The sequence below is a fragment of the Entelurus aequoreus genome, linkage group LG05 (genome assembly GCF_033978785.1).
Source record: "Entelurus aequoreus isolate RoL-2023_Sb linkage group LG05, RoL_Eaeq_v1.1, whole genome shotgun sequence".
NCBI lineage: Eukaryota > Metazoa > Chordata > Actinopteri > Syngnathiformes > Syngnathidae > Entelurus > Entelurus aequoreus.
The window spans coordinates 7,594,129-7,620,573 of record NC_084735.1 but is presented as its reverse complement, the minus strand read 5'-3'; the positions used below and the strand labels follow the sequence as shown (position 1 = coordinate 7,620,573).

The 26,445-nt window shown below is 37.0% G+C and overlaps 1 protein-coding gene across 1 annotated transcript in view; it reads right to left on the bottom strand.

Annotated features, from left to right (window-relative positions):
* Positions 1-25,957, bottom strand: part of LOC133650105 (reticulon-4 receptor-like 1) — a 47,990-nt gene extending 22,033 nt beyond the window's left edge. The window contains exon 1 of the mRNA XM_062046933.1: positions 25,750-25,957. Within this exon, the coding sequence (XP_061902917.1) occupies positions 25,750-25,762 (13 nt within the window). The 5' untranslated portion in view covers positions 25,763-25,957. The remainder of the gene's footprint in view (positions 1-25,749) is intronic.
* Positions 25,958-26,445: the final 488 nt, after the last annotated feature.

Genomic DNA, 26,445 nt, shown 5'->3' with positions numbered 1-26,445 from the left:
TGTGAATGTGGAAATAGTGTCAAAGCGCTTTGAGTACCTTGAAGGTAGAAAAGCGTCATACAAGTATAATCCATTTATCATTTATTATGTATATGTTGCACTTCCACTCACACATGTTGGCAGTTGTGCAGATAGACTGTTATTCACACACACTTCCAGTAGGAATTGCAAATTGTAGTAGTTGTGTTATTATTGTGTGTGTTATCATTGTGTGTGTTATTGTTGTGTGTTATTTTTGTGGGTGTTATTGTTGTGTGTGTTATTGTTGTGTGTGTTACTGTTGTGTGTGTTATTGTTGTGTGTGTTATTGTTGTGTATGTTACTGTTGTGTGTGTTATTGTTGTGTGTGTTATTGTTGTGTGTGTTATTGTTGTGTGTTATTGTTGTGTGTGTTATTGTTGTGTGTGTTATTGTTGTGGGTGTTATTGTTGTGTGTTATTGTTGTGTGTGTTATTGGTGTGTGTCATTGTTGTGTGTGTCATTGTTGTGTGTGTCATTGTTGTGTGTTATTGTTGTGTGTTATTGCTGTGTGTGTTATTGTTGTGTGTGTTACTGTTGTGTGTGTTATTGTTGTGTGTTATTGTTGTGTGTGTTATTGTTGTGTGTCATTGTTGTTGGTGTTATTGTTGTGTGTGTTGTTGGTGTGTGTGTTATTGTTGTGTGTGTTATTGTTGTGTGTTATTGTTGTGTGTGTTATTGGTGTGTGTCATTGTTGTGGGTGTTATTGTTGTGTGTGTTATTGTTGTGTGTGTTATTGTTGTGTGTGTTATTGTTGTGTGTGTTATTGGTGTGTGTCATTGTTGTGGGTGTTATTGTTGTGTGTGTTATTGTTGTGTGTTATTGTTGTGTGTGTTATTGTTGTGTGTGTTATTGTTGTGTGTGTTACTGTTGTGTGTGTTATTGTTGTGTGTTATTGTTGTGTGTTATTGTTGTGTGTTATTGTTGTGTGTGTTATTGTTGTGTGTGTTACTGTTGTGTGTGTTATTGTTGTGTGTTATTGTTGTGTGTGTTATTGTTGTGTGTCATTGTTGTTGGTGTTATTGTTGTGTGTGTTGTTGGTGTGTGTGTTATTGTTGTGTGTGTTATTGTTGTGTGTTATTATTGTGTGTGTTATTGGTGTGTGTCATTGTTGTGGGTGTTATTGTTGTGTGTGTTATTGTTGTGTGTGTTATTGTTGTGTGTGTTATTGGTGTGTGTCATTGTTGTGGGTGTTATTGTTGTGTGTGTTATTGTTGTGTGTTATTGTTGTGTGTGTTATTGTTGTGTGTGTTATTGTTGTGGGTGTTATTGTTGTGTGTTATTGTTGTGTGTGTTATTGGTGTGTGTCATTGTTGTGTGTGTCATTGTTGTGTGTGTCATTGTTGTGTGTGTTATTGTTGTGTGTGTCATTGTTGTGTGTGTTATTGTTGTGCGCTCAGCATGGTTTGACACATCAACTGTCATGTGACCAAACGTCTCCAGACTATTTCACAAAAACAACAATTTGTTGATACAAACGTAAGCTGCTGCTCACCCTCTCCCCCATTTCAAAATAAAAGCCCCGATCTAAGGCTTTTACTTTGACAGGATGACGCCGCCTGTTGTGTCACCTGTCAGTCCCCATGGCAGGAAGGTGGGCGAGAGAGAGAGAGAGAGAGAGAGAGAACAGAGGAGTTTTGTTCTTGTGTGTGTGTGTGTGTGTGTGTGTGTGTGTGTGTGTGTGTGTGTGTGTGTGTGTGTGTGTGTGTGTGTGTGTGTGTGTGTGTGTGTGTGTGTGTGTGTGTGTGTGTGTGCACTAATGTCAGGTGGAGTCACGTACACGCAGGTGGCCCGCACTGTCACCATGGCAACTGATTTCAAAAACTGTGAATTGAATTTCCCCCAATTGTGTTCACATTGTGACTCTGAAGGTTGCTGGTGCACCGCTCAGTTTTTATACCACGTGACTTGCTCAAGGACACCACGGCACTGGCAAAGACCCAACACTGTAATATACTGTGTGTAACATACATGTAGTATACTTACATACAGTATATGTAACATACATGTAGTATACTTACATACAGTATATGTAACATACATGTAGTATACTTACATACAGTATATGTAACATACATGTAGTATACTTACATACAGTATATGTAACATACATGTAGTATACTTACATACAGTATATGTAACATACATGTAGTACACTTACATACAGTGTGTTGTCGTAGTACATGTCAGTTTGCATGATGTAATGCATGTTTGCATGATGTAATGCATGTTTGCATGATGTAATGAGGTCATTTGAAGGGAGGAGCTCATCTTAACACACATCAACTTTTAATTACACAGAGGAAAGCTTCACCACACACACACACACACACACACACACACACACACACACACACACACACACACACACACACACACACACACACACACACACACACACACACACACACACACACACACAGATTACAGCTGTAATACAAGCCCTGATAGAAATGATGCAATCACAGACTTGAGGATGGGGGTGTGACTCCATCCATTTTCTACCGCTTATTCCCTTCGGGGTGGCAGGGAGGTGGGAGGAGCCTATCCCCAGGTGCATGTCTTTGGAGGTGGGAGGGGCCTATCCCCAGGTGCATGTCTTTGGAGGTGGGAGGGGCCTATCCCCAGGTGCATGTCTTTGGAGGTGGGAGGAGCCTATCCCCAGGTGCATGTCTTTGGAGGTGGGAGGGGCCTATCCCCAGGTGCATGTCTTTGGAGGTGGGAGGGGCCTATCCCCAGGTGCATGTCTTTGGAGGTGGGAGGAAGTCGGAGTAGAACCCAGGCAGTCACACGGGAAGAACATGCAAACTCCACACAGAAAGATCTTGAGCCCGGGATTGAACTCAGGACCTTCGTATTGTGAGGCAGACGCACTAACCCCTCCTCCACCGTGCTGCCCGTGTGTGTGTGTGTGTGTATATATATACACATGTATGTAAATATATATATATATATATACATGTATACCTACATATATACACCTATATAAATATGTATATATGTGTATATATATACATATACTTCCTTTTCTTCTTCCTCCTCATCTTCTTCACTTCCTCCTCATCTTCTTCTTCTTCTTTTTTCTTCCTCTTCTTCCTCTTCTTCTTCTTCCTCCTCATCTTCTTCACTTCCTCCTCATCTTTTTCTTTTTTTTCTTCTTCTTCTTCTTTTTTCTTCTTCTTCTTAATCTTCTTCTTCTTCCTCCTCTTCTTCTTCTTCTTCTTTTTTCTTCCTCTTCTTCTTCTTCTTCTTCTTTTTTCTTCCTCTTCTTCTTCTTCTACTTCTTTTTTCTTCCTCTTCTTCCTCTTCTTCGTCTTCCTCCTCATCTTCTTCACTTCCTCCTCATCTTTTTCTTTTTTTTCTTCTTCTTCTTCTTTTTTCTTCTGCTTCTTAATCTTCTTCTTCTTCCTCCTCATCTTCTTCACTTCTTCCTCATCTTCTTCTTCTTTTTTCTTCCTCTTCTTCCCTTCCTCTTCTTCCTCCTCATCTTCTTCTTTTTTTCTTCTTCTTCTTCTTCTTTTTTCTTCTTCTTCTTAATCTTCTTCTTCTTCCTCCTCATCTTCTTCACTTCTTCCTCATCTTCTTCTTCTTTTTTCTTCCTCTTCTTCCTCTTCCTCTTCTTCCTCCTCATCTTCTTCTTTTTTTCTTCTTCTTCTTCTTCTTTTTCTTCTTCTTCTTAATCTTCTTCTTCTTCCTCCTCATCTTCTTCTTTTTTTCTTCTTCTTCTTCTTCTTCTTCTTCTTCTTCTTTTTTTCTTCTTCTTCTTAATCTTCTTCTTCCTCCTCATCTTCTTCACTTCTTCCTCATCTTCTTCTTCTTCTTTTTTCTTCCTCTTCTTCCTCTTCTTCTTCTTCCTCCTCATCTTCTTCTTTTTTTCTTCTTCTTCTTCTTCTTCTTCTTTTTTTCTTCTTCTTCTTAATCTTCTTCTTCTTCCTCCTCATCTTCTTCACTTGTTCCTCATCTTCTTCTTCTTCTTTTTTCTTCCTCTTCTTCTTCTTCCTCCTCATCTTCTTCACTTCCTCCTCTTCTTCTTCTTTTTTCTTCTTCTTCTTGTTCTTCTTCTTCCTCTTCTTCTTCTTCCTCCTCATCTTCTTCACTTCCTCCTCATCTTATTCACTTCCTCTTCTTCCTCCTCATCTTCTTCACTTCCTCCTCATCTTCTTCACTTCCTCCTCATCTTCATCTTCTTCTTTTTTTCTTCCTCCTCCTCATCTTCCTCTTCTCCTTCACTTCTTCCTCTTCTTCTTTATCATCTTCCTCTCCTTCCTCCTTTTCTTTTTCTTCCTAAAGTTATTTATGTTCCTATTTTGAGTTTTCTTACAATTGATCTTCATCCTCTTCTCCTTTTCCTTTTCTTCTTCTTGCTCTTCTTCTTCTTCTTCTTCTTTTCTTAGTCTTCCTCTTCTTCTGTTTCTTCTTATTCCTGTGCTTCTTACTTTTGTCTTCCTTTTCTTGTTGTTGTTCCTCTTCTTCATTCTCTTTTTTTCCTTCATCCCCTTTTTTGATCATTCTTCTTCTTCTTCTTCTTCTTCTGTCTCCCCCAATTCATTCCTATCCTTATTTCTCTTCTTCTTCCTCTTCCTCTTCTTTTTCTTCTTCCTCCTATTTTTTATTCTCCCTTTTTTTCCTTCCTCTTCTTTTTTTTCTTGTTCCGCTTTTTTGTTCTCTTCTTCCTACTTTACTTGTACTTCTTTTTTCCTTTCTTCTTCTTCTTCTTCTTCTTCTTCTTCTTCTTCTTCTTTGTCTCTCTTTTTCTACATCTTCTTCCTCTTTTTCTTCCTTCTCTTCTTGTCGTTTTCACTCTCATTTACATCCTTTTCCCTTTTCTCCCTTCCTCCTCTTCTACTTCCTCTACAAACAAACTCCAGCTCTGAAACTCTCCTTCATGCTGCCTCCCAGTGGACCGGAGGCCAACACAGACACTGAGGTGCAGCACCAACTAGTGGTCTGGCATGCAAACTACAACACCGATCCTGCTGTCATATCCTGTGGTTGGTGCGCTCAAATACTTCTTTTAAGATGTTTGTGAGTCTTCATGGGTGTGTGCGTGTGTGTGTGTGTGTGTGTGTGTGTGTGTGTGTGTGTGTGTGTGTGCCGCCCCCTGCCCCCCCCCCCCACACACACAGTTGTTATTGTCTGAAGTGTCTATTCCCACTGAAGTAAAGTGCATGCCAGACCCTCCTCCACCCATTTACACGCTCCATCAACCCACTTTTCCTTCCCGCTCACACTAACACAACATTCACCTCAGTGTGTGTGTGTGTGTGTGTGCGTGTGTGTGTGTGTGTGTGTGTGTGTGTGTGTGTGTGTGTGTGTGTGTGTGTGTGTGTGTGTGTGTGTGTGTGTGTGTGTGTGTGTGTGTGTGTGTGTGTGTGCTCCTTCGTTTAGCGTCCATATGCCAGAAGCCTCCAGCCTCCTCATGTGGTCCTTTGAAGTCAGCCAGATTAAAGAAAACAAACATTTGGAGAAGCACACACACACACACACACACACACACACACACACACACACACACACACACACACACACACACACACACACACACACGCACGCAGGAGACAAATAAAGTCATCACCATGAGGGGGCGTACAAATAAAGTCACAATGTAGTGACAGGCAGCGACTATTTTAGCTTGCGTTATTTCCCCCCTCCTCGTGGAGGCGCCCCCTGCAGAGTTGAACACCTGACTGGTGTTTCTTCACTGGGAGTGTTTCCTGCCTAGCAACAGCTGAGCAAAGGAGGAGGCAGACAGGAAGTCAATAATAAATGACCAAAACTTCTTCATCTGGTGAAAGCTGCCGCCATCTTTGTCTGGCCCCCCTGCTGTGTCGCCGCACATGCCTCCCGCCGCGTCGCGTGGTCGTCACTTCCTGTCTGCGCCTCACAGTGTAACACCACTTCATACTTCCTGTCTGCGCCTCACAGTGGAACACCACTTCATACTTCCTGTCTGCGCCTCACGGTGTAACACCACTTCATACTTCCTGTCTGCGCCTCACAGTGTAACACCACTTCATACTTCCTGTCTGCGCCTCACAGTGTAACACTACTTCATACTTCCTGTCTGCGCCTCACGGTGTAACACCACTTCATACTTCCTGTCTGCGCCTCACGGTGTAACACCACTTCATACTTCCTGTCTGCGCCTCACAGTGTAACACTACTTCATACTTCCTGTCTGCGCCTCACGGTGTAACACCACTTCATACTTCCTGTCTGCGCCTCACGGTGTAACACCACTTCATACTTCCTGTCTGCGCCTCACGGTGTAACACCACTTCATACTTCCTGTCTGCGCCTCACAGTGTAACACCACTTCATACTTCCTGTCTGCGCCTCACAGTGTAACACCACTTCATACTTCCTGTCTGCGCCTCACAGTGTAACACCACTTCATACTTCCTGTCTGCGCCTCACAGTGTAACACCACTTCATACTTCCTGTCTGCGCCTCACAGTGGAACACACGCCAAGTGTGTGTGTGTGTGTGTGTGTGTGTGTGTGTGTGTCAGACATTCATGTAGTCGTCTTTTACCTCTTCTTTTCTCTGTGTGTGATGCCTTCACTGACACACTGTGTGATGCCTTCACTGACACACTGTGAGGTGCCTTCACTGACACACTGTGTGATGCCTTCACCGACACACTGTGAGGTGCCTTCACTGACACACTGTGTGATGCCTTCACTGACACACTGTGTGATGCCTTCACTGACACACTGTGTGATGCCTTCACTGACACACTGTGTGATGCCTTCACTGACACACTGTGTGATGCATTCACTGTCACACTTTAAACAACAGCCTGTGTTGCATTCACTGTCACATTGTAAACAACATTATGTGATGCATTCACTGTCACATTGTAAACAACACTGTGTGATGCATTCACGGTCACATTGTAAACAACACTATGTGATGCATTCACTGTCACATTGTAAACAACACTGTGTGATGCATTCACTGTCACATTGTAAACAACACTGTGTGATGCATTCACGGTCACATTGTAAACAACAGTGTGTGATGCATTCACTGTCAAATTGTAAACAACACTGTGTGATGCATTCACTGTCACACTTTAAACAACAGCCTGTGTTGCATTCACTGTCACATTGTAAACAACATTATGTGATGCATTCACGGTCACATTGTAAACAACACTATGTGATGCATTCACTGTCACATTGTAAACAACACTGTGTGATGCATTCACTGTCACATTGTAAACAACACTGTGTGATGCATTCACTGTCACATTGTAAACAACACTGTGTGATGCATTCACTGTCACATTTTAAACAACAGCCTGTGTTGCATTCACTGTCACATTGTAAACAACACTGTGCGATGCATTCACTGACACATTGTAAACAACACTGTGCGATGCATTCACTGACACATTGTAAACAACACTGTGCGACGCATTCACGGTCACATTGTAAAACAACAGTATGTGATGCATTCACTGTCACATTGTAAACAACAGCCTGTGTTGCATTCCATGTCACATTGTAAACAACACTGTGCGATGCATTCACTGACACATTGTAAACAACACTGTGCGATGCATTCACTGACACATTGTAAACAACACTGTGCGATGCATTCACGGTCACATTGTAAAACAACAGTATGTGATGCATTCACGGTCACATTGTAAACAACAGCCTGTGTTGCATTCACTGTCACATTGTAAACAACACTGTGCGATGCATTCACGGTCACATTGTAAAACAACAGTATGTGATGCATTCACGGTCACATCGTAAACAACGCTGTGCGATGCATTCACTGTCACATTGTAAACAACAGTATGTGATGCATTCACGGTCACATTATAAACAACACTGTGTGATGCATTCACTGTCACATTGTAAACAACACTGTGCGATGCATTCACTGTCACATTGTAAACAACAGCCTGTGTTGCATTCACTGTCACATTGTAAACAACACTGTGTGATGCACTCACTGTCACATTGTAAACAACAGTGTGTGATGCATTCACTGTCACATTGTAAACAACAGCCTGTGTTGCATTCACTGTCACATTGTAAACAACACTGTGTGATGCATTCACTGTCACATTGTAAACAACACTGTGCGATGCATTCACTGTCACATTGTAAACAACAGTGTGTGATGCATTCACTGTCACATTGTAAACAACAGTGTGTGATGCATTCACTGTCACATTGTAAACAACAGCCTGTGTTGCATTCACTGTCACATTGTAAACAACACGGTGTGATGCATTCACTGTCACATTGTAAACAACAGTGTGTGATGCATTCACGGTCACATTGTAAAACAACAGTATGTGATGCATTCACGGTCACATTGTAAACAACGCTGTGTGATGCATTCACTGTCACATTGTAAACAACAGTGTGTGATGCATTCACTGTCACATTGTAAACAACAGCCTGTGTTGCATTCACTGTCACATTGTAAACAACACTGTGTGATGCATTCACTGTCACATTGTAAACAACAGTGTGTGATGCATTCACTGTCACATTGTAAACAACAGCCTGTGTTGCATTCACTGTCACATTGTAAACAACACTGTGCAATGCATTCACGGTCACATTGTAAAACAACAGTATGTGATGCATTCACGGTCACATCGTAAACAACGCTGTGTGATGCATTCACTGTCACATTGTAAACAACAGTGTGTGATGCATTCACTGTCACATTGTAAACAACAGCCTGTGTTGCATTCACTGTCACATTGTAAACAACACTGTGCGATGCATTCACTGTCACATTGTAAACAACAGTATGTGATGCATTCACGGTCACATTATAAACAACACTGTGTGATGCATTCACTGTCACATTGTAAACAACAGTGTGTGATGCATTCACTGTCACATTGTAAACAACACTATGCGATGCATTCACTGTCACATTGTAAACAACACTGTGTGATGCATTCATTGTCACATTGTAAACAACACTGTGTGATGCATTCACTGTCACATTGTAAACAAGAGTGTGTGATGCATTCACTGTCACATTGTAAACAACAGCCTGTGTTGCATTCACTGTCACATTGTAAACAACACTGTGTGATGCATTCACTGTCACATTGTAAACGACACTGTGTGATGCATTCACTGTCACACTTTAAACAACAGCCCGTGTTGCATTCACTGTCACACTTTAAACAACAGCCCGTGTTGCATTCACTGTCACACTTTAAACAACAGCACATCTCACAGCACATTTGAAAGTCAAGTCAGCTTGTGTGTGTGCGTGTGTGTGTGTGTGTGTGTGTGTGTGTGTGTGTGTGTGTGTGTGTGTGTGTGTGTGTGTGTGTGTGTGTGTGTGTGTGTGTGTGCAGACTGGCTGCTTTTTGATTGACAGCTGAGGTAATTACGTCTCGGCTGCAACACTGACCCTGGTGTCACCCCCCAAACATATTACTCGGCAATTATTTGTCACGTCAGCAATTGTCCTTCCTCCGCACCAAACTCCTCCATGTGTTGCTTTATGATGAAGCTCGCTGTGTGCAAAAGTCTCCAAAATATTTGACTACTGAAGAATTAAGATTGAAAGACAAGCAAGAACTTTCAATCAAACTCTTATTGAGTCTTCGTAGTCAACATTCTCTGTCACATTGCAAACAAATCATGTGCTGCGTTCAATGTCCTGCTTCCACGCGGGGATTTGCTGTGGCATAGTAAACAACACTGTGTGCCGTCTCACTGCGAGCACTGGAAACAACACGGCGTGACGCATTCACTGATGCACGTTGAACGACTACGTTGCGTTTACTGTCACGCTACATTGTCGCAGGCTGTGATTGACGCTGTAAATAACACGGCGCTGCATTCACTGTCACATTGTAAAGGCTGTAAAAAAACACGGTGGTGCGTCTACTGTGGCACTTAAAAACAGCCTGTGTTGCATTCACTGTTATGTTGTAAACAACAGCCTGTGTTGCATTCACTGTCGCATTGTAAACAACACAGTGTGATGCATTCACTGACATACTTTAAATAACAGCCTGTGTTGCATTCACTGACGTACTTTAAACAACAGCCTGTGTTGCATTCACTGTCACATTGTAAACAACACAGTGTGATGCATTCACTGACGTACTTTAAACAAAAGCCTGTGTTGCATTCACTGTCACATTGTAAACAACACAGTGTGATGCATTCACTGACGTACTTTAAACAACAGCCTGTGTTGCATTCACTGTCTAGTTGTAAACAACACAGTGTGATGCATTCACTGACGTACTTTAAACAACAGCCTGTGTTGCATTCACTGTTATGTTGTAAACAACAGCCTGTGTTGCATTCACTGTCACATTGTAAACAACACGATGTGATGCATTCACTGACGTACTTTAAACAACAGCCTGTGTTGCATTCACTGTCACATTGTAAACAACACCGTGTGATGCATTCACTGATGTACTTTAAACAACAGCCTGTGTTGCATTCACTGTTATGTTGTAAACAACAGCCTGTGTTGCATTCACTGTCACATTGTAAACAACACGATGTGATGCATTCACTGACGTACTTTAAACAACAGCCTGTGTTGCATTCACTGTCACATTGTAAACAACACCGTGTGATGCATTCACTGATGTACTTTAAACAACAGCCTGTGTTGCATTCACTGTCTAGTTGTAAACAACACAGTGTGATGCATTCACTGATGTACTTTAAACAACAGCCTGTGTTGCATTCACTGTCACATTGTAAACAACACAGTGTGATGCATTCACTGACGTACTTTAAACAACAGCCTGTGTTGCATTCACTGTCACATTGTAACCAACACCGTGTGATGCATTCACTGACGTACTTTAAACAACAGCCTGTGTTGCATTCACTGTCTAGTTGTAAACAACACAGTGTGATGCATTCACTGACGTACTTTAAACAACAGCCTGTGTTGCATTCACTGTCACATTGTAAACAACACAGTGTGATGCATTCACTGTCGCATTGTAAACAACACAGTGTGATGCATTCACTGACATACTTTAAACAACAGCCTGTGTTGCATTCACTGTCACATTGTAAACAACACAGTGTGATGCATTCACTGACGTACTTTAAACAACAGCCTGTGTTGCATTCACTGTCACATTGTAACCAACACCGTGTGATGCATTCACTGACGTACTTTAAACAACAGCCTGTGTTGCATTCACTGTCTAGTTGTAAACAACACAGTGTGATGCATTCACTGACGTACTTTAAACAACAGCTTGTGATGCATTCACTGTCACTATGTAAACAACACAGTGTGATGCATTCACTGACGTACTTTAAACAACAGCCTGTGTTGCATTCACTGTCTAGTTGTAAACAACACAGTGTGATGCATTCACTGACGTACTTTAAACAACAGCCTGTGTTGCATTCACTGTCTAGTTGTAAACAACACAGTGTGATGCATTCACTGACGTACTTTAAACAACAGCTTGTGATGCATTCACTGTCACTATGTAAACAACACAGTGTGATGCATTCACTGACGTACTTTAAACAACAGCCTGTGTTGCATTCACTGTCACATTGTAAACAACACCGTGTGATGCATTCACTGACGTACTTTAAACAACAGCCTGTGTTGCATTCACTGTTATGTTGTAAACAACAGCCTGTGTTGCATTCACTGTCGCATTGTAAACAACACAGTGTGATGCATTCACTGACATACTTTAAATAACAGCCTGTGTTGCATTCACTGACGTACTTTAAACAACAGCCTGTGTTGCATTCACTGTCGCATTGTAAACAACACAGTGTGATGCATTCACTGACATACTTTAAACAACAGCCTGTGTTGCATTCACTGTCACATTGTAAACAACAAAGTGTGATGCATTCACTGATGAACTTAAAACAATAGCTTGTGTTGCATTCACTGTCACATTGTAAACAACACAGTGTGATGCATTCACTGATGAACTTAAAACAATAGCTTGTGTTGCATTCACTGTCACATTGTAAACACTGTATAAAACACGGTGTGATTCCTTAATTGTCTCAACAGCCTGTGTTGCATTCACAGTCACATTGTAAACAACAGCCTGTGTTGCATTCACTGTCACACTTTAAAAAACAGCCTGTGGTGCATTCACTGTCACATTGTGAACAACCATTTGTGTTGCATTCACAGTCACACTTTAAACAACACGGTGCGTTGCATTCACTGTCACACTTTAAATATCAGCCTGTGGTGCATTCACAGTCACATTGTAAACAAGTGTGTTGCATTCAATATCACATTGTAAATACGACCGTGTGATGCGTTTACTGTCACACTGTGAACAAAAGTCTGTGCTGCATTCACTGTGTCGTAAATAACATTGTGTGATGCATTCAAAGTCACACTTAAAAAAACGGCCTGAGTTGCATTCACTGTCATGTTGTAAACAACACTGTGTGATGCATTCACTGTCACGCTTGAAACAACAGCCTGCGTTGCATTCACTGTCACATTGTAAACAACACTGTGTGATGCATTCACTGACACACTTTAAACGAGAGCCTGTGTTGCATTCACTGTCACATTGTAAACAACAGCCTGTGTTGCATTCACTGTCACACTTTAAAAAACAGCCTGTGGTGCATTCACTGTCACATTGTGAACAACCATTTGTGTTGCATTCACAGTCACACTTTAAACAACACGGTGCGTTGCATTCACTGTCACACTTTAAATATCAGCCTGTGGTGCATTCACAGTCACATTGTAAACAAGTGTGTTGCATTCAATATCACATTGTAAATACGCCCGTGTGATGCGTTTACTGTCACACTGTAAACAAAAGTCTGTGCTGCATTCACTCTGTCGTAAATAACATTGTGTGATGCATTCAAAGTCACACTTAAAAAAAACAGCCTGAGTTGCATTCACTGTCACATTGTAAACAACACTGTGTGATGCATTCACTGTCACGCTTGAAACAACAGCCTGCGTTGCATTCACTGTCACATTGTAAACAACACTGTGTGATGCATTCACTGACACACTTTAAACAAGAGTCTGTGTTGCATTCACTGTCACATTTCAAATAGTGAAAGACGTGACTGTTGATGTGGTTTGAGTAGGAAAAAGAAGAAAAAAGTCCATAAAACGTCACGTATGACAGGAAGTGAGGTCAAGGTGCTCGCCAACAGGCGCTAATAGCGACAGCATAATTATAAATCATACAGACAATTTGCGTGGGGAACACATTTCACGCTTCTTTCCCCCGTGACGCTTTATTGTGAAATGCGGCGCGACGGCAAACAATGGCAAGCACTTCTCTTCGGGGAGGAGTTGTTGTTTTTTTAGTGGCTTCTGCGATCCACTGAGACCGTGGAGGAGACGAGGAGGAGACGAGGAGGAGACGAGGAGGAGACGAGGAGGAGACGGGGAGGATCACGCCATGCTGAGTCAGCACCTTTCCTCGCGGGGATCTCACCTGTTTACCTGCATGCACCACCAGGTGTGCTGTTGCTAAGCTAACAAGCCTCAGGAGGCGTTCAGTCATTTACAAAAAAAGGTAAACATGCTAGGCTCCAGGCTACATGGAGCGAGCTGCTACGCGGCAGCTAAGCACACAATAGCACTCAAGCTAATACGTAGTGGTAATCGAACGATACTGACAACATTTGTCAACATAAACAAGTGTTAAATAACCACAGTTCATATGACTTACATATTAGAAAGTATCCAGTAACAAACGTGTCCGCGCCCTGCAACTTACTGCGTCATGAGCTGAATTTCATGAATTGTCGTGACCACTAGGTGTCGCCGAAAACAATTACCGCTACGCTTGAACTGCGTTAGCGCAGAATCTCGCGTGCCAGACCCGAGTCTTCGTGCTGAGCGGGCCAATCGTTTGTTTGGTTGAGGCTGTGACCGGACCCTTGTGTGATGCATTCACTGTCACATTTAAAAAACAGCCTTTGTTGCATTCACTGTCACATTGTAAACAACACAGTGTGATGCATTCACTGTCACATTTAAAAAAACAGCCTTTGTTGCATTCACTGTCACATTGTAAACAACACAGTGTGATGCATTCACTGTCACATTTAAAAAAAACTGCCTTTGTTGCATTCACTGTCACATTGTAAACAACACAGTGTGATGCATTCACTGTCACATTTAAAAAAGCAGCCTCTGTTGCATTCACTGTCACATTGTAAACAACAATGTGTGATGCATTCACTGTCACATTGTAAACAACAATGTGTGATGCATTCACTGTCACATTGTAAACAATAATGTGTGTTGCATTCACTGTCACATTGTAAACAACAGAGTGTGATGCATTCACTGTCACACTTTAAACAACAGCCTGTGTTGCATTCACTGTCACATTGTAAACAACAATGTGTGATGCATTCACTGTCACATTTAAAAAAACAGCCTTTGTTGCATTCACTGTCACATTGTAAACAACACAGTGTGATGCATTCACTGTCACACTTTAAACAACAGCCTGTGTTGCATTCACTGTCACATTGTTAACAACACAGTGTGATGCATTCACTGTAACATCTAAAAAAACTTCCTTTGTTGCATTCACTGTCACATTGTAAACAACACAGTGTGATGCATTCACTGTCACATTTAAAAAAACAGCCTTTGTTGCATTCACTGTCACATTGTAAACAACACAGTGTGATGTATTCACTGTCACATTTAAAAAAACAGCCTTTGTTGCATTCACTGTCACATTGTAAACAACACAGTGTGATGCATTCACTGTCACATTTGAAAAAACAGCCTTTGTTGCATTCACTGTCACATTGTAAACAACACAGTGTGATGCATTCACTGTCACATTAAAAAAAACAGCCTTTGTTGCATTCACTGTCACATTGTAAACAACAATGTGTGATGCATTCACTGTCACATTGTAAACAACAATGTGTGTTGCATTCACTGTCACATTGTAAACAACAGAGTGTGATGCATTCACTGTCACACTTTAAACAACAGCCTGTGTTGCATTCACTGTCACATTGTAAACAACAATGTGTGATGCATTCACTGTCACATTTAAAAAAACAGCCTTCGTTGCATTCACTGTCACATTGTAAACAACACAGTCTGACGCCTTCAGTGTCACACTTTAAACAACAATGTGTGATGCATTCACTGTCACATTGTAAACAACACAGTGTGACGCCTTCAGGGTCACACTTTAAACAACAATGTGTGATGCATTCACTGTCACATTGTAAACAACAATGAGTGATGCATTCACTGTCACACTATAAACAACAGCCTGTGTTGCATTCACTGTCACATTGTAAACAACAATGTGTGATGCATTCACTGTCACATTGTAAACAACACAGTGTGACGCCTTCAGTGTCACACTTTAAACAACAATGTGTGATGCATTCACTGTCACACTTTAAACAACAGCCTGTGTTGCATTCACTGTCACATTCTAAACAACAATGAGTGATGCATTCACTGTCACACTTTAAACAACAGCCTGTGTTGCATTCACTGTCACATTGTAAACAACACTGTGTGATGCATTCACTGTCACATTGTAAACAACAATATGTGATGCATTCACTGTCACATTGTAAACAACACTATCTTGATGCATTCACTGTCACACTTTAAACAACAGCCTGTGTTGCATTCACTGTCACATTGTAAACAACACTGTGTTTTGCATTCACTGTCACATTGTAAACAACACTGTGTGATGCATTCACTGTCACATTGTAAACAACACTGTGTGATGCATTCACTGTCACATGGTAAACAACAATGTCTGATGCATTCACTGTCACATTGTAAACAACACTGTGTGTTGCATTCACTGTCACATTGTAAACAACACTGTGTGATGCATTCACTGTCACATGGTAAACAACAATGTTTGATGCATTCACTGTCACATTGTAAACAACACGGTGTGATGCATTCACTGTCACAATGGAAACAACACTGTGTGATGCATCCACTGTCACATTGTAAACAACACTGTGTGATGCATTCACTGTCACACTTCAAACAACAGCCTGTGTCGCATTCACTGTCACGTTTTAAACAACACTGTGTCAACATTTGTCAACATAAACAAGTGTTAAATAATCACAGTTCATATGACTTACATATTAGAAAGTATCCAGTAACAAACGTGTCCGCACCATGCAACTTACTGCGTCATGAGCTGAATTTCATGAATTGTCGTGACCACTAGGTGTCACTCAAAACAATTACCGCTAGGCTTGAACTGCGTTGGAGCACAATCAAATGTGATTAGTAGCAATTAGTGACAGCTCGTCACCTGAGAACTTTTTTTAATTAGCTAGCGTTAGCAGATGCGAGTAATAATTTTTTTTTTTTAATAATTCCAAACTGATTTGAATGACTCGCACATCTCTTGCACATACTTTGTGGAACTCTCCTCCGCAACACAGTCGCCATGGCAACACACACAACCTCCACCATATTGATTTTAGCCTCCAGCTCTTATTGTGAAAGTCCCACTGTTTCATTTGAATATGCAAATGTCAGCACGTTTATCAAGTCAAACACTTTAAGCTTGCAGCTTTAAAGTGCGCTGTGTGTGTGTGTGTGGGTGTGTGTGTGTGTGTGTGTGTGTGTGTGTGTGTGTGTGTGTGTGTGTGTGTGTGTGTGTGTGTGTGTGTGTGTGTGTGTGTGTGTGTGTGTGTGTGTGTGTGTGTGTGTGTGTGTGTGTGTGTGTGTTCAGTCAAGTTGATGATGGCTGATGAAGTGTTTGGACACAAAAAGTGGCGTTCCACACGCTTCCTGACTTATGGGTGGCGCTGCGTGGCGGCGTGCTGCATGGGGCGTTCAGGTCATGTGGAAGAGTCGTGTGATGATGCGTTCAGGGAACATGGTGAGATGTAGGAACACTTAACGTGCTTCTAAAGAGGACATTTTTCCAGATTACGAGCAAGTGAAGTGTCCTCTAAGAGCTTCAATGAGGTTTTTTTAATTTTTATTAAACATCAAAAATGACTTTATTTGACCATTTTAATCGCTAGAATTCCGGTAAATGTAAGTTTTTTTCTCAACAAAGTTAATCAGCTTTTTTTGTGTAAAATTTGTTTGGTTTTTTTTTGTAAAAAAAAAAAAAGAAGCATTTTACTCAAAATGTTAAATAAAAAATTGTTTTTCATTAAAAACAATGTAAATATAAAACTTTTTTTTTCATCAAACAATTATTTACAAGTTCAACTTTTTTTTTATTGTAATATAATTATTGAAATAATTATTGTTAAAAACATTTTTTGTAATATTCCGATTTTTTCTTTTTACTTAATTATTTTAGTTAAAAACTTGTAAATTAGAAAAAAAATTGTGTAAAGTTTGTTTTTTTTTCTTGTAAATTTTTTTAAAATTTTTCTCAAAATGTAAAATGAAAAAATGAGGTTGGAAAAATAGTTTTTCATAATGTTACGACCATTTTCTTGTTAAAAAATAAAAATAAAAATAGTTTTCATCAAACAGTCATCCACAAGTCCAACTTTTTTTATTGTAATATTACGACTCCTCTTGTAAAATGTAAATAATTAGTGGTAAAAACATGTTTTGTAATATTCCGATTTTTTTATTTTTTTTTAATTTTTTTAGTTAAAAACTTATAAAACTGGAAAAAAAATAATTTGTAAAATTTGGGTTTTTTCCTTGTAAAAAACGCATTTTTCTCAAAATGTAAAATGAAATAAAAAATAAATAAAAAAAGTAAAATAAAAAATATAAGGTTGGAATATAGTTTTTCGTAATATTACGACAATTTTCTCGTAAAAAAAATAATAATAAAAATAAAAATAGTTTTCATCAAACAATTATTCACAATTTCAACTTTTTTTTATTGTAATAATACGACTCCTCTTGTAAAATTGAAATAATTAGTGGTGAAAACATTTTTTTTAATATTCCGATTTTTTTTTTTTTTTTTTACTTAATTTTTTTACTTAAAAACTTGTAAAATTGCAATAATTTTTGTGTAAAATTAGGTTTTTTTTACTTGTAAAATAAAAATAAATAAATTCATTTTTCTCAAAATATAAAATGAAAAAATTAGGTTGTAAAAATTGTTTTTCGTAATATTACGATCATTTTCTCGTAAAAAAAAAATAAAATTAAATAAAATTAAAATAGTTTTCATCAAACAATTATTAATAAGTCCAACTTTTTTATTGTAATATTACGACTCCTCTTGTAAAATTGAAATAATTAGTGGTAAAAACATTTTTTGTAATATTCTGATTTTTTTTTTTACTTAATTTTTTTAGTTAAAAACTTGTAAAATTGCAAAAAAAAATTGTGTCAAATTTGGGTTTTTTTCTTGTAAAATAAAAATAAAAATTGTTTTCATCAAACAATTATTCACAAGTCTAACTTTTTTTATTTTAATATATTACGACTCCTCTAAATTGAAATAATTACTGGTAAAAACATTTTTTTGTAATATTCCGATTTTTTTTTTACTTACATTTTTTGTACAATTCAGGTTGTTTTCAATTGAAAATGTTTTTTCTTGTGGAAGTACAACCTTTTTTTCCTCAGAAAAAAAGTGCAACTCTTATGTTGTAAAATGACAACTTTTTATAATACGACAACTTTCCTCTAACCCTAAATTGAAATCAAGTCTTGTTTACAAGTTTCAAACTTTTTTTTCGTATACTTGGAGCATTTTCTATTTTTTTAAAAATACAAGTCCATTTTTTTTCATTCTTGTGAAATTCAAATGGTTTGTTGTAAAATTCAATTTTTTTTGCTTTATTTCGATTTTCCCCCTTAAAATTACAAATTTTTCATCTTGTAAATTGTAATAATTTCGTAGAATTACTTTCTTATAATAATTTAACCTTTTTCTTTTTATTCCTACTTTTTTCTTGTAACTTTGCAGCATTTTCTTCTTTTACAAGTCCACGTTTTTGTAAATCGAAATAATTTATTCTAAATGTTTGATATTTTTTGGAGCAAATGCAACATTTTCTCCATTTTTTTCTTGTGGGAGTATGACATTTTTTTCCCAAAAAATTGCAAATTTAAATTCTGTCGAATACATTTTTTCTTCAATAATTTCTTTGAAAAACATCATTTACGTAAAATTCTGAATTTATGTCTTATAAAATGTTAGCATTTTCTTGTAAAAATTTTTTTCTTTTTTTTCTCGTACAAACATTTTTTTCTTGTGGGAGTACGACCTTTTTCCTCAAAAATTCGGGTTTTCATTCTGTAAAATTACTTTCCTGAAACAATTCATCCGAAAAACATTACTATACATCCCACCTGTGGGACGTTCCAAATATGTCTTTGATGAGCATTCCTCAACGTTCTCAGTCTTTTTTGCCACTTGTGCCAGCTTTTTTTGAAACATGTCGCAGGCATCAAATTCCAAATGAGCTAATATTTGCAAAAAAATGACAAAGTTTTCCAGTTTGAACGTTAAGTATCTTGTCTCCGCACCGCCAGGATGAGGTGCACACGGCGGGTGCTCAACATGAGCCGTTTGTGGCGTTGGACTCCAGTAGCGACACGCACGCTTGTTGATGAGCCGTGTTGACGCTTTAAGAAGACGAACGCCATCGCTCGCTGTGCGCTAATGCTAACGCTGACGCTGGTTGTCAGGATGTCGGCATGGATGTCAAACTTCTTTTAGTTCCACCAAAATGACAACAAAATGCAATTTTGTTTCTCTTTTGTGTTCTGCTGGGTTTTTTATGTAACACACACACACACACACACACATGCACACACACCTCTTTTTGTGAAAATGACAAATTTTTTTCTCAGAATACGACTTTCATCTTGTAAAAATGGAGAAATGTCACGTAAAAATAAAACAATATTTTTTTTTTGCATGGAAAAAATATATTTTTTTGTTGAAAAATATAAATACTTACTGGTAAAATTCAGATTTAAAAAAAAAATAATTCAAAATATTCCAATTGTATTTTCCTTATCAATTTCCTCTTGTTGAATTGCAACATTTTTTTGTGTTTTTTTTCTTAGTGGCAATATTTTTTCATCAAAAAATTATTCACAAGTCCAACTTTTTTTTATTGTCATTATACAACTCTTATAAAATATTAATAATTGCTGTTAGAATTCAATTTTTTTTTGGTCATTTTCCCCTTAAAAATCTTAATCTCAAAGTATTAACTTTATCTTGTAAAATTGCAACAATTTATTGTACAATTCTATTTTTTAATTTGATCAAAAATATTTTTTTGAATTTAAATTTTTTTTTTTTAAATTCAACTTTTATCTTGTAAAATTATGACTTGAATTTTGTAAAATTGATCTAATTTCTTTGAAAAAAATAAAAATAAAAAATAAAAAAGGTGGTTTCATAATATTTCAAACTTTTCTTCGTGTTGTTGCAGATTCTTTACATTTTTATTAAAAGTCCATATTTTTATAAATCATCAAATCCTTTTGTGAAATTAAAATGATTCAAAAAGTGGTTTCATAATTTCGCCACACCTAGTGTGTGTGTGACAATCATGGGCACTTTAACTTTAACTTTAATAATATTCCAACCTTTTTCTCGTGTTATTTCAGAATTTATTTTTTTTTAATTACAAGTCAATCTTTTTTTCAATGACCAACTCTTATTGTGAAATGAAAATGATTTATTGTAAAATAAAACATTTATTTTTTAATTACTTCGACTTTTTCCACTAAAATTACTCCTTTTTTTTTTCTTTTTTTTTTTACATGATTTGACTTCCATCTTGTGAAATAAAAACTATTTCTTGGAACACATTTTTTTGTAATATTAATAATTTTTTCTTGTAATATTGCAGCATTTTTTTTAAATTCTAAAAATATTTTACAAGTCCAATTTTTTGATTGTAATATGTTGACTTCTCTTGTAAAATTAAAATTATATATATACATATATATATATATATATATATATATATATATATATATATATATATATATATATATATATATATATATACATTTTTTTTGTATTTTTATTTATTTATTCATTTTTATTCATTTTTTTAAAATTATATTATTTAGCATACAAAACATTTTTCTCTCAGCTTTTATTCTCATAAAATTAGAAAATTTCATCTTGTAAAATTACGAGTTTCTCTTAACACAACTTTCATTTTGTAAAATTTACTTAATTTCTTGTTTCATAATATTCCAACCTTTTTCTCGTGTTATTTCAGAATTATTTTTTTTTTAATTACAAGTCAATCTTTTTTTCAATGACCAACTCTTATTGTGAAATGAAAATGATTTATTGTAAAATAAAACATTTATTTTTTAATTACTTCGACTTTCTCCACTAAAATTACTCCTTTTTTCTTCTTCTTTTTTTTACATGATTTGACTTCCATCTTGTGAAATAAAAACTATTTCTTGGAACACATTTTTTTGTAATATTAATACTTTTTTCTTGTAATATTGCAGCATTTTTTAAAAATTCTAAAAATATTTTACAAGTCCAATTTTTTGATTGTAATATGTTGACTTCTCTTGTAAAATTAAAATTATATATATATATATATATATATATATATATATATATATATATATATATATATATATATATATATATATATATATATATATATATATATATATATATATATATATACACATTTTTGTATTTTTATTTATTTATTCATTTTTATTCATTTTTAAAAATTATATTATTTAGCATACAAAACATTTTTCTCTCAGCTTTTATTCTCACAAAATTAGAAAATTTCATCTTGTAAAATTACGACTTTCTCTTAACACAACTTTCATTTTTTAAATTTGACTTAATTTCTTGTTTCATAATATTCCAACCTTTTTCTCGTGTTATTGCGGATTTTTTTATTTTTTTATTACAAGTCCATCTTTTTTTCAATGATCAACTCTTACTGTGAAATTAAAATGATTTCTTGTCCAAAAAATATATATATATATATTTTTAATTACTTTTACTTTCTCCACTAAAATGACACATTTTTCACAGAATACGACTTTCATCTTGTAAAATTTAAATTATTTCTCGTAACAATATTTTAGGAAGTATGACTACTTTTTTTTCTTACAAACGTGACTTCCTTTCACGCTGCTAACTACTTCCTGTCAGCAGCCGTCAACAAAAGGATAATTTGGACGACTTCCTGTCGTGAGTCACGGTCTATTTTTAGCCTGGAACTGAGACGGGATGAATTAAAAAAAAGTGCTGACGTTGATGTTTGGACGTCAGCTGCTTGTGTTCTTGGCCACTCCGTACTTTGGACGGCGTTCTGAGCGAGGAGCTTAGCGGGGAAGTGGAAAGAAAAAGGCAGAGGAGCGTTGGCGCCCGCAGAAGACAAAAAGCGAGGCGGCGGTCCAAAGGCGTCTGGTGGCGAGCCAACGCCAGCAACAACAACAAACACTTCTTGTCCTCCGGGCGGCTGTGTGGGCGGGGCCTAATCATCAGCGCCATCAGGCGGATCAAGATGAAAGCCCCCTCCGGACACGACTCTTCATCCTCCCCGGGTGACAGCGCTAATCACTTCCTGTCAGGTCCCGTCTCTGACCCCACGCCACGAGGACGAGGGTTCTGGAAGGACTCGGAGAGGTCCGGTTGAAGATAGCCGACTTATTTTAGGCTTTCACTTTGATGCTGGGATCTTTTGTTTGCTTTGCACGCCTCAACACCAGCAGGACGGGAACGGAGCCATCACACGGTCGTCATGGCGACCAGCGTCGTGGCAACCGTATCTGAAACATCACTACTTGTCCCAGTTAGCAGTGGGACGGAACCAAACACATCAACATTAAGTGGGGTCGAACTAAATAGCAAAATGAAACAGAAAAAAAAGTGGAGAAAAAACATATAAAACAAAAAAGTGGGACAAAACTAAATAGCAAAATAAAACAAAAACAAAAGTGAAACCAAACTAAATAACAAAATAAAACAAAAAGTGGGACAAAACTAATTAACCAAGTAAAACAGACAAAAAGTGGAGAAAAAAAATGTATAACAAAAAAGTGGGACAAAACTAAATAACAAAATAAAATAAAAACAAAAGTGGGACCAAACTAAATAACAAAATAAAACAAAAAGTGGGACATAACAAAATAAAACAAAAACAAAAGTGGGACCAAACTAAATAATAAAATAAAACAAAAATGGGACCAAACTAAATACAAAATAAAACAATAACAAAAAAAGTGGGACCTAACTAAATAATAAAATAAAACAACAAAAAAAGTGGGACAAAACTAAATAACAAAATAAAACAAAAACAAAAGTGGGACCAAACTAAATAACAAAATAAAACAAAAAGTGGGACAGAAATAAATAAATAAAAATAAAACAAAAACAAAAAAGTGGGACCAAACTTAATAATAAAATAAAACAAAAATGGGACCAAACTAAATAACAAAATAAAACAACAAAAACAGTGGGACAAAAATAAATAGCGAAATAAAACAGAAAAAAAGTGGAGAAAAACATATAAAACAAAAACAGTGGGACAAAACTAAATAACAAAATGAAACAAAAACAAAAAAGTGGGCCCAAACTAAATAATAAAATGAAACAAAAATGGGACCAAACTAAATAACAAAATAAAACAAAAACAAAAAAGTTGGACATAACTAAATAATAATATAAAACAACAAAAAAAGTGGGACAAAACTAAGTAACAAAATAAAACAGAAACAAAAAAGTGGGACCAAACTAAATAATAAAATAAAACAAACAAAAAAATGAAACTAAGCTAAATCAAATAAAACAAAAAAAATAAGTGGGATGAAACTAAATAACATAATTAAAATAATGCAATTAATATTACAAAATAAATCGGACAGAACTAAATAAATACTATACAAAAAAATAAGTTGGACAAAACCACTTAATGAAATAAAATAAATTAATTAATGGGACAAAACAAAATGCCTAAACAAAAATGATGACATTTATAAAAACCAAAAACAAAAGATGGAACAAAACAAAATAAGAAAAATTTTACAAAAAATAAAAATAATTTTTTTTGACAAAAAATACAAATAAAAAAATTGACAAAACAATCAAATCAAATAAAAACATAAGTGGGACGAAACTTAATACAAATTGTGAAATTGATTTTAAAAAATAACTAACAAAACAAAAATAAAATGTATAAAAATACTGAGTGAGACAGAACAAAATAACTAATACAATAATATAAGTAAGAAAATAAGCAGGAAAAATAATAATAAAAAATAATAAGATTTAGAGTTTTTGTAAACATTAAAAAACGAGTGTAGAAAAAAATAAATAACAAACAAAAAAAATTGGCCACAATACCCAGCAATATGTTTGGAGGAGAAAAGGTGAGGCCTTTAATCCCAGGAACACCATTCCTACCGTCAAGCATGGTGGTGGTAGTATTATACTCTGGGCCTGTTTTGCTGCCAATGGAACTGCTGCTTTAAATGGGACAATGAAAAAGGAGGATTACCTCCAAATTGTTCAGGACAAGCTAAAATCCTCAGCCCGGAGGTTGGGTCTTGGGCGCAGCTGGGTGTTCCAACAGGACAATGACCCCAAACACACCTCAAAAGTGGTCAAGGAATGGCTAAATCGGGCTACAATGAAGGTTTTATATATATATATATATATATATATATATATATATATATATATATATATATATATATATATATATATATATATATATATATATATATATATATATATATATATATATATATATATATATATATATATATATATATATATATATATATATATATAATAAATATATTTATATAAATGTATCAAAAAAATAAGTGGAACAAACAAAGTAACAAGAAATATTAAACAAAACAAAACCAAAAACGAAAAAAAAAAAAAAATGTAATAAAAAAAAAAAAGTGGGGCTAAACAAAATAACAAAAAATATATGAATACACATTTTGAATAAAAATCTTTTTTTTTTTTTTTTAAATGAGTGGGACAGAATGTGAGATGGTGTAGTGTCATTCACACACCAACATCAAGTATTCATATTTTCACTCTCCCAGCATCAAAACGTCTTTTTTTTTTATCATTGGGACTACTTTTTATTTTATTTTGAAAGGCGAGCTAAACACCGACAGGACATTTCGGCACATAATCGGCACAGTGATGGCTGTCAAAAATATATGTGTCTTTTTTCCAGTTCCTCATCTAGATATCGTCATTTCCAGTTAGCCAGTATCACGTAATCGCTGTACAGTATCCTCAAACATTTTATTTACGAGGTATCGTCCTTACAGCGAGTGCAGTATTGCTGCATCGTCAAAGCATCCCGACACGGTGATCCCCTCGTTGTCCGATACGGAAAACCGATGTCCGACCCTTGGTTTTGTGTCCTCAGTGGTATCACATTCTCCCAGTATGGTGTGATTAGCGCCCTGGTATCATTAAGATACAACCCCTCAGAAGGATGAAGACTCCCGTGGGGGACATATTGTTTGGACCACTACTATACTTGTTGTCCACCCGCACACCTGGCCAGGTGAAACCCTGCCATGACCTTTGACCCGCTCCTACATCCTTCTCCGCAGCGGTGCGGCGCCGCTTCCTATTTTAGGCTTTTTTTTTTTCTTTTAAACCAGCAGCTCGTGAATTTTTCATGGCTCACTTTCAAACAGCGCGCACGCACACACACACACACACACACACACACACACACACACACACACACACACACACACACACACACACACACACACACACGGGAAGAGAAGCGTTGTGGTGGCACTCACCGCGTCCGAACATGGTGGTCCTTCTAGAAGCGTCCGTGCGGCAGCATTCTCCTGGTGAAAGTGAGCGTGCGGGGAGAAGAAGTTGGTGACAGCGTGATGAAGCACGCCATGGTCGTCCTCACCGTGATGCTGCCACGTCGCGCATTCTTCTTCTACTGACTCCGCGCACACACACACACACACACACACACACAGCTGCTACACTCTCGCTCCTCCTCCCTCCTCCTCTTCACCAGCCCTCCCTCCTCTTCCTCGATGCGCTACCGCTGGACACTTGATTAGGGAACGGCATCAAATGTCTGCTGAGTGCGAACCCGACGACATCATCAAATGTATCCGGTATCGCATAATTCCTCGCTGTATCGTCAGACAGACTTGATCTGATTCTGATATCAAGAAAAACAGGAATGTTTTGGTTAAATCTTGGGAAAGACTGTAATACAGCATCAATCACACAAAAAAAACATTTGGAGAGTAATCTTTGACCAAAAGACACATACAATGTAAATTTGTGACTTTTGGCATCTTGACAGGCTTTATCTGATTCTGATATCAGCAAAAACAGGAATGTTTTGGTTAAATCTTGGCAAAGAAAGTAATACAGCATCAATCACAACAACTCATTTGAGGAGTACTTTTTGAGAAAAAGACTAATACAATATAAATTAGTGACCTTCGGCATCTTGACAGGCTTTT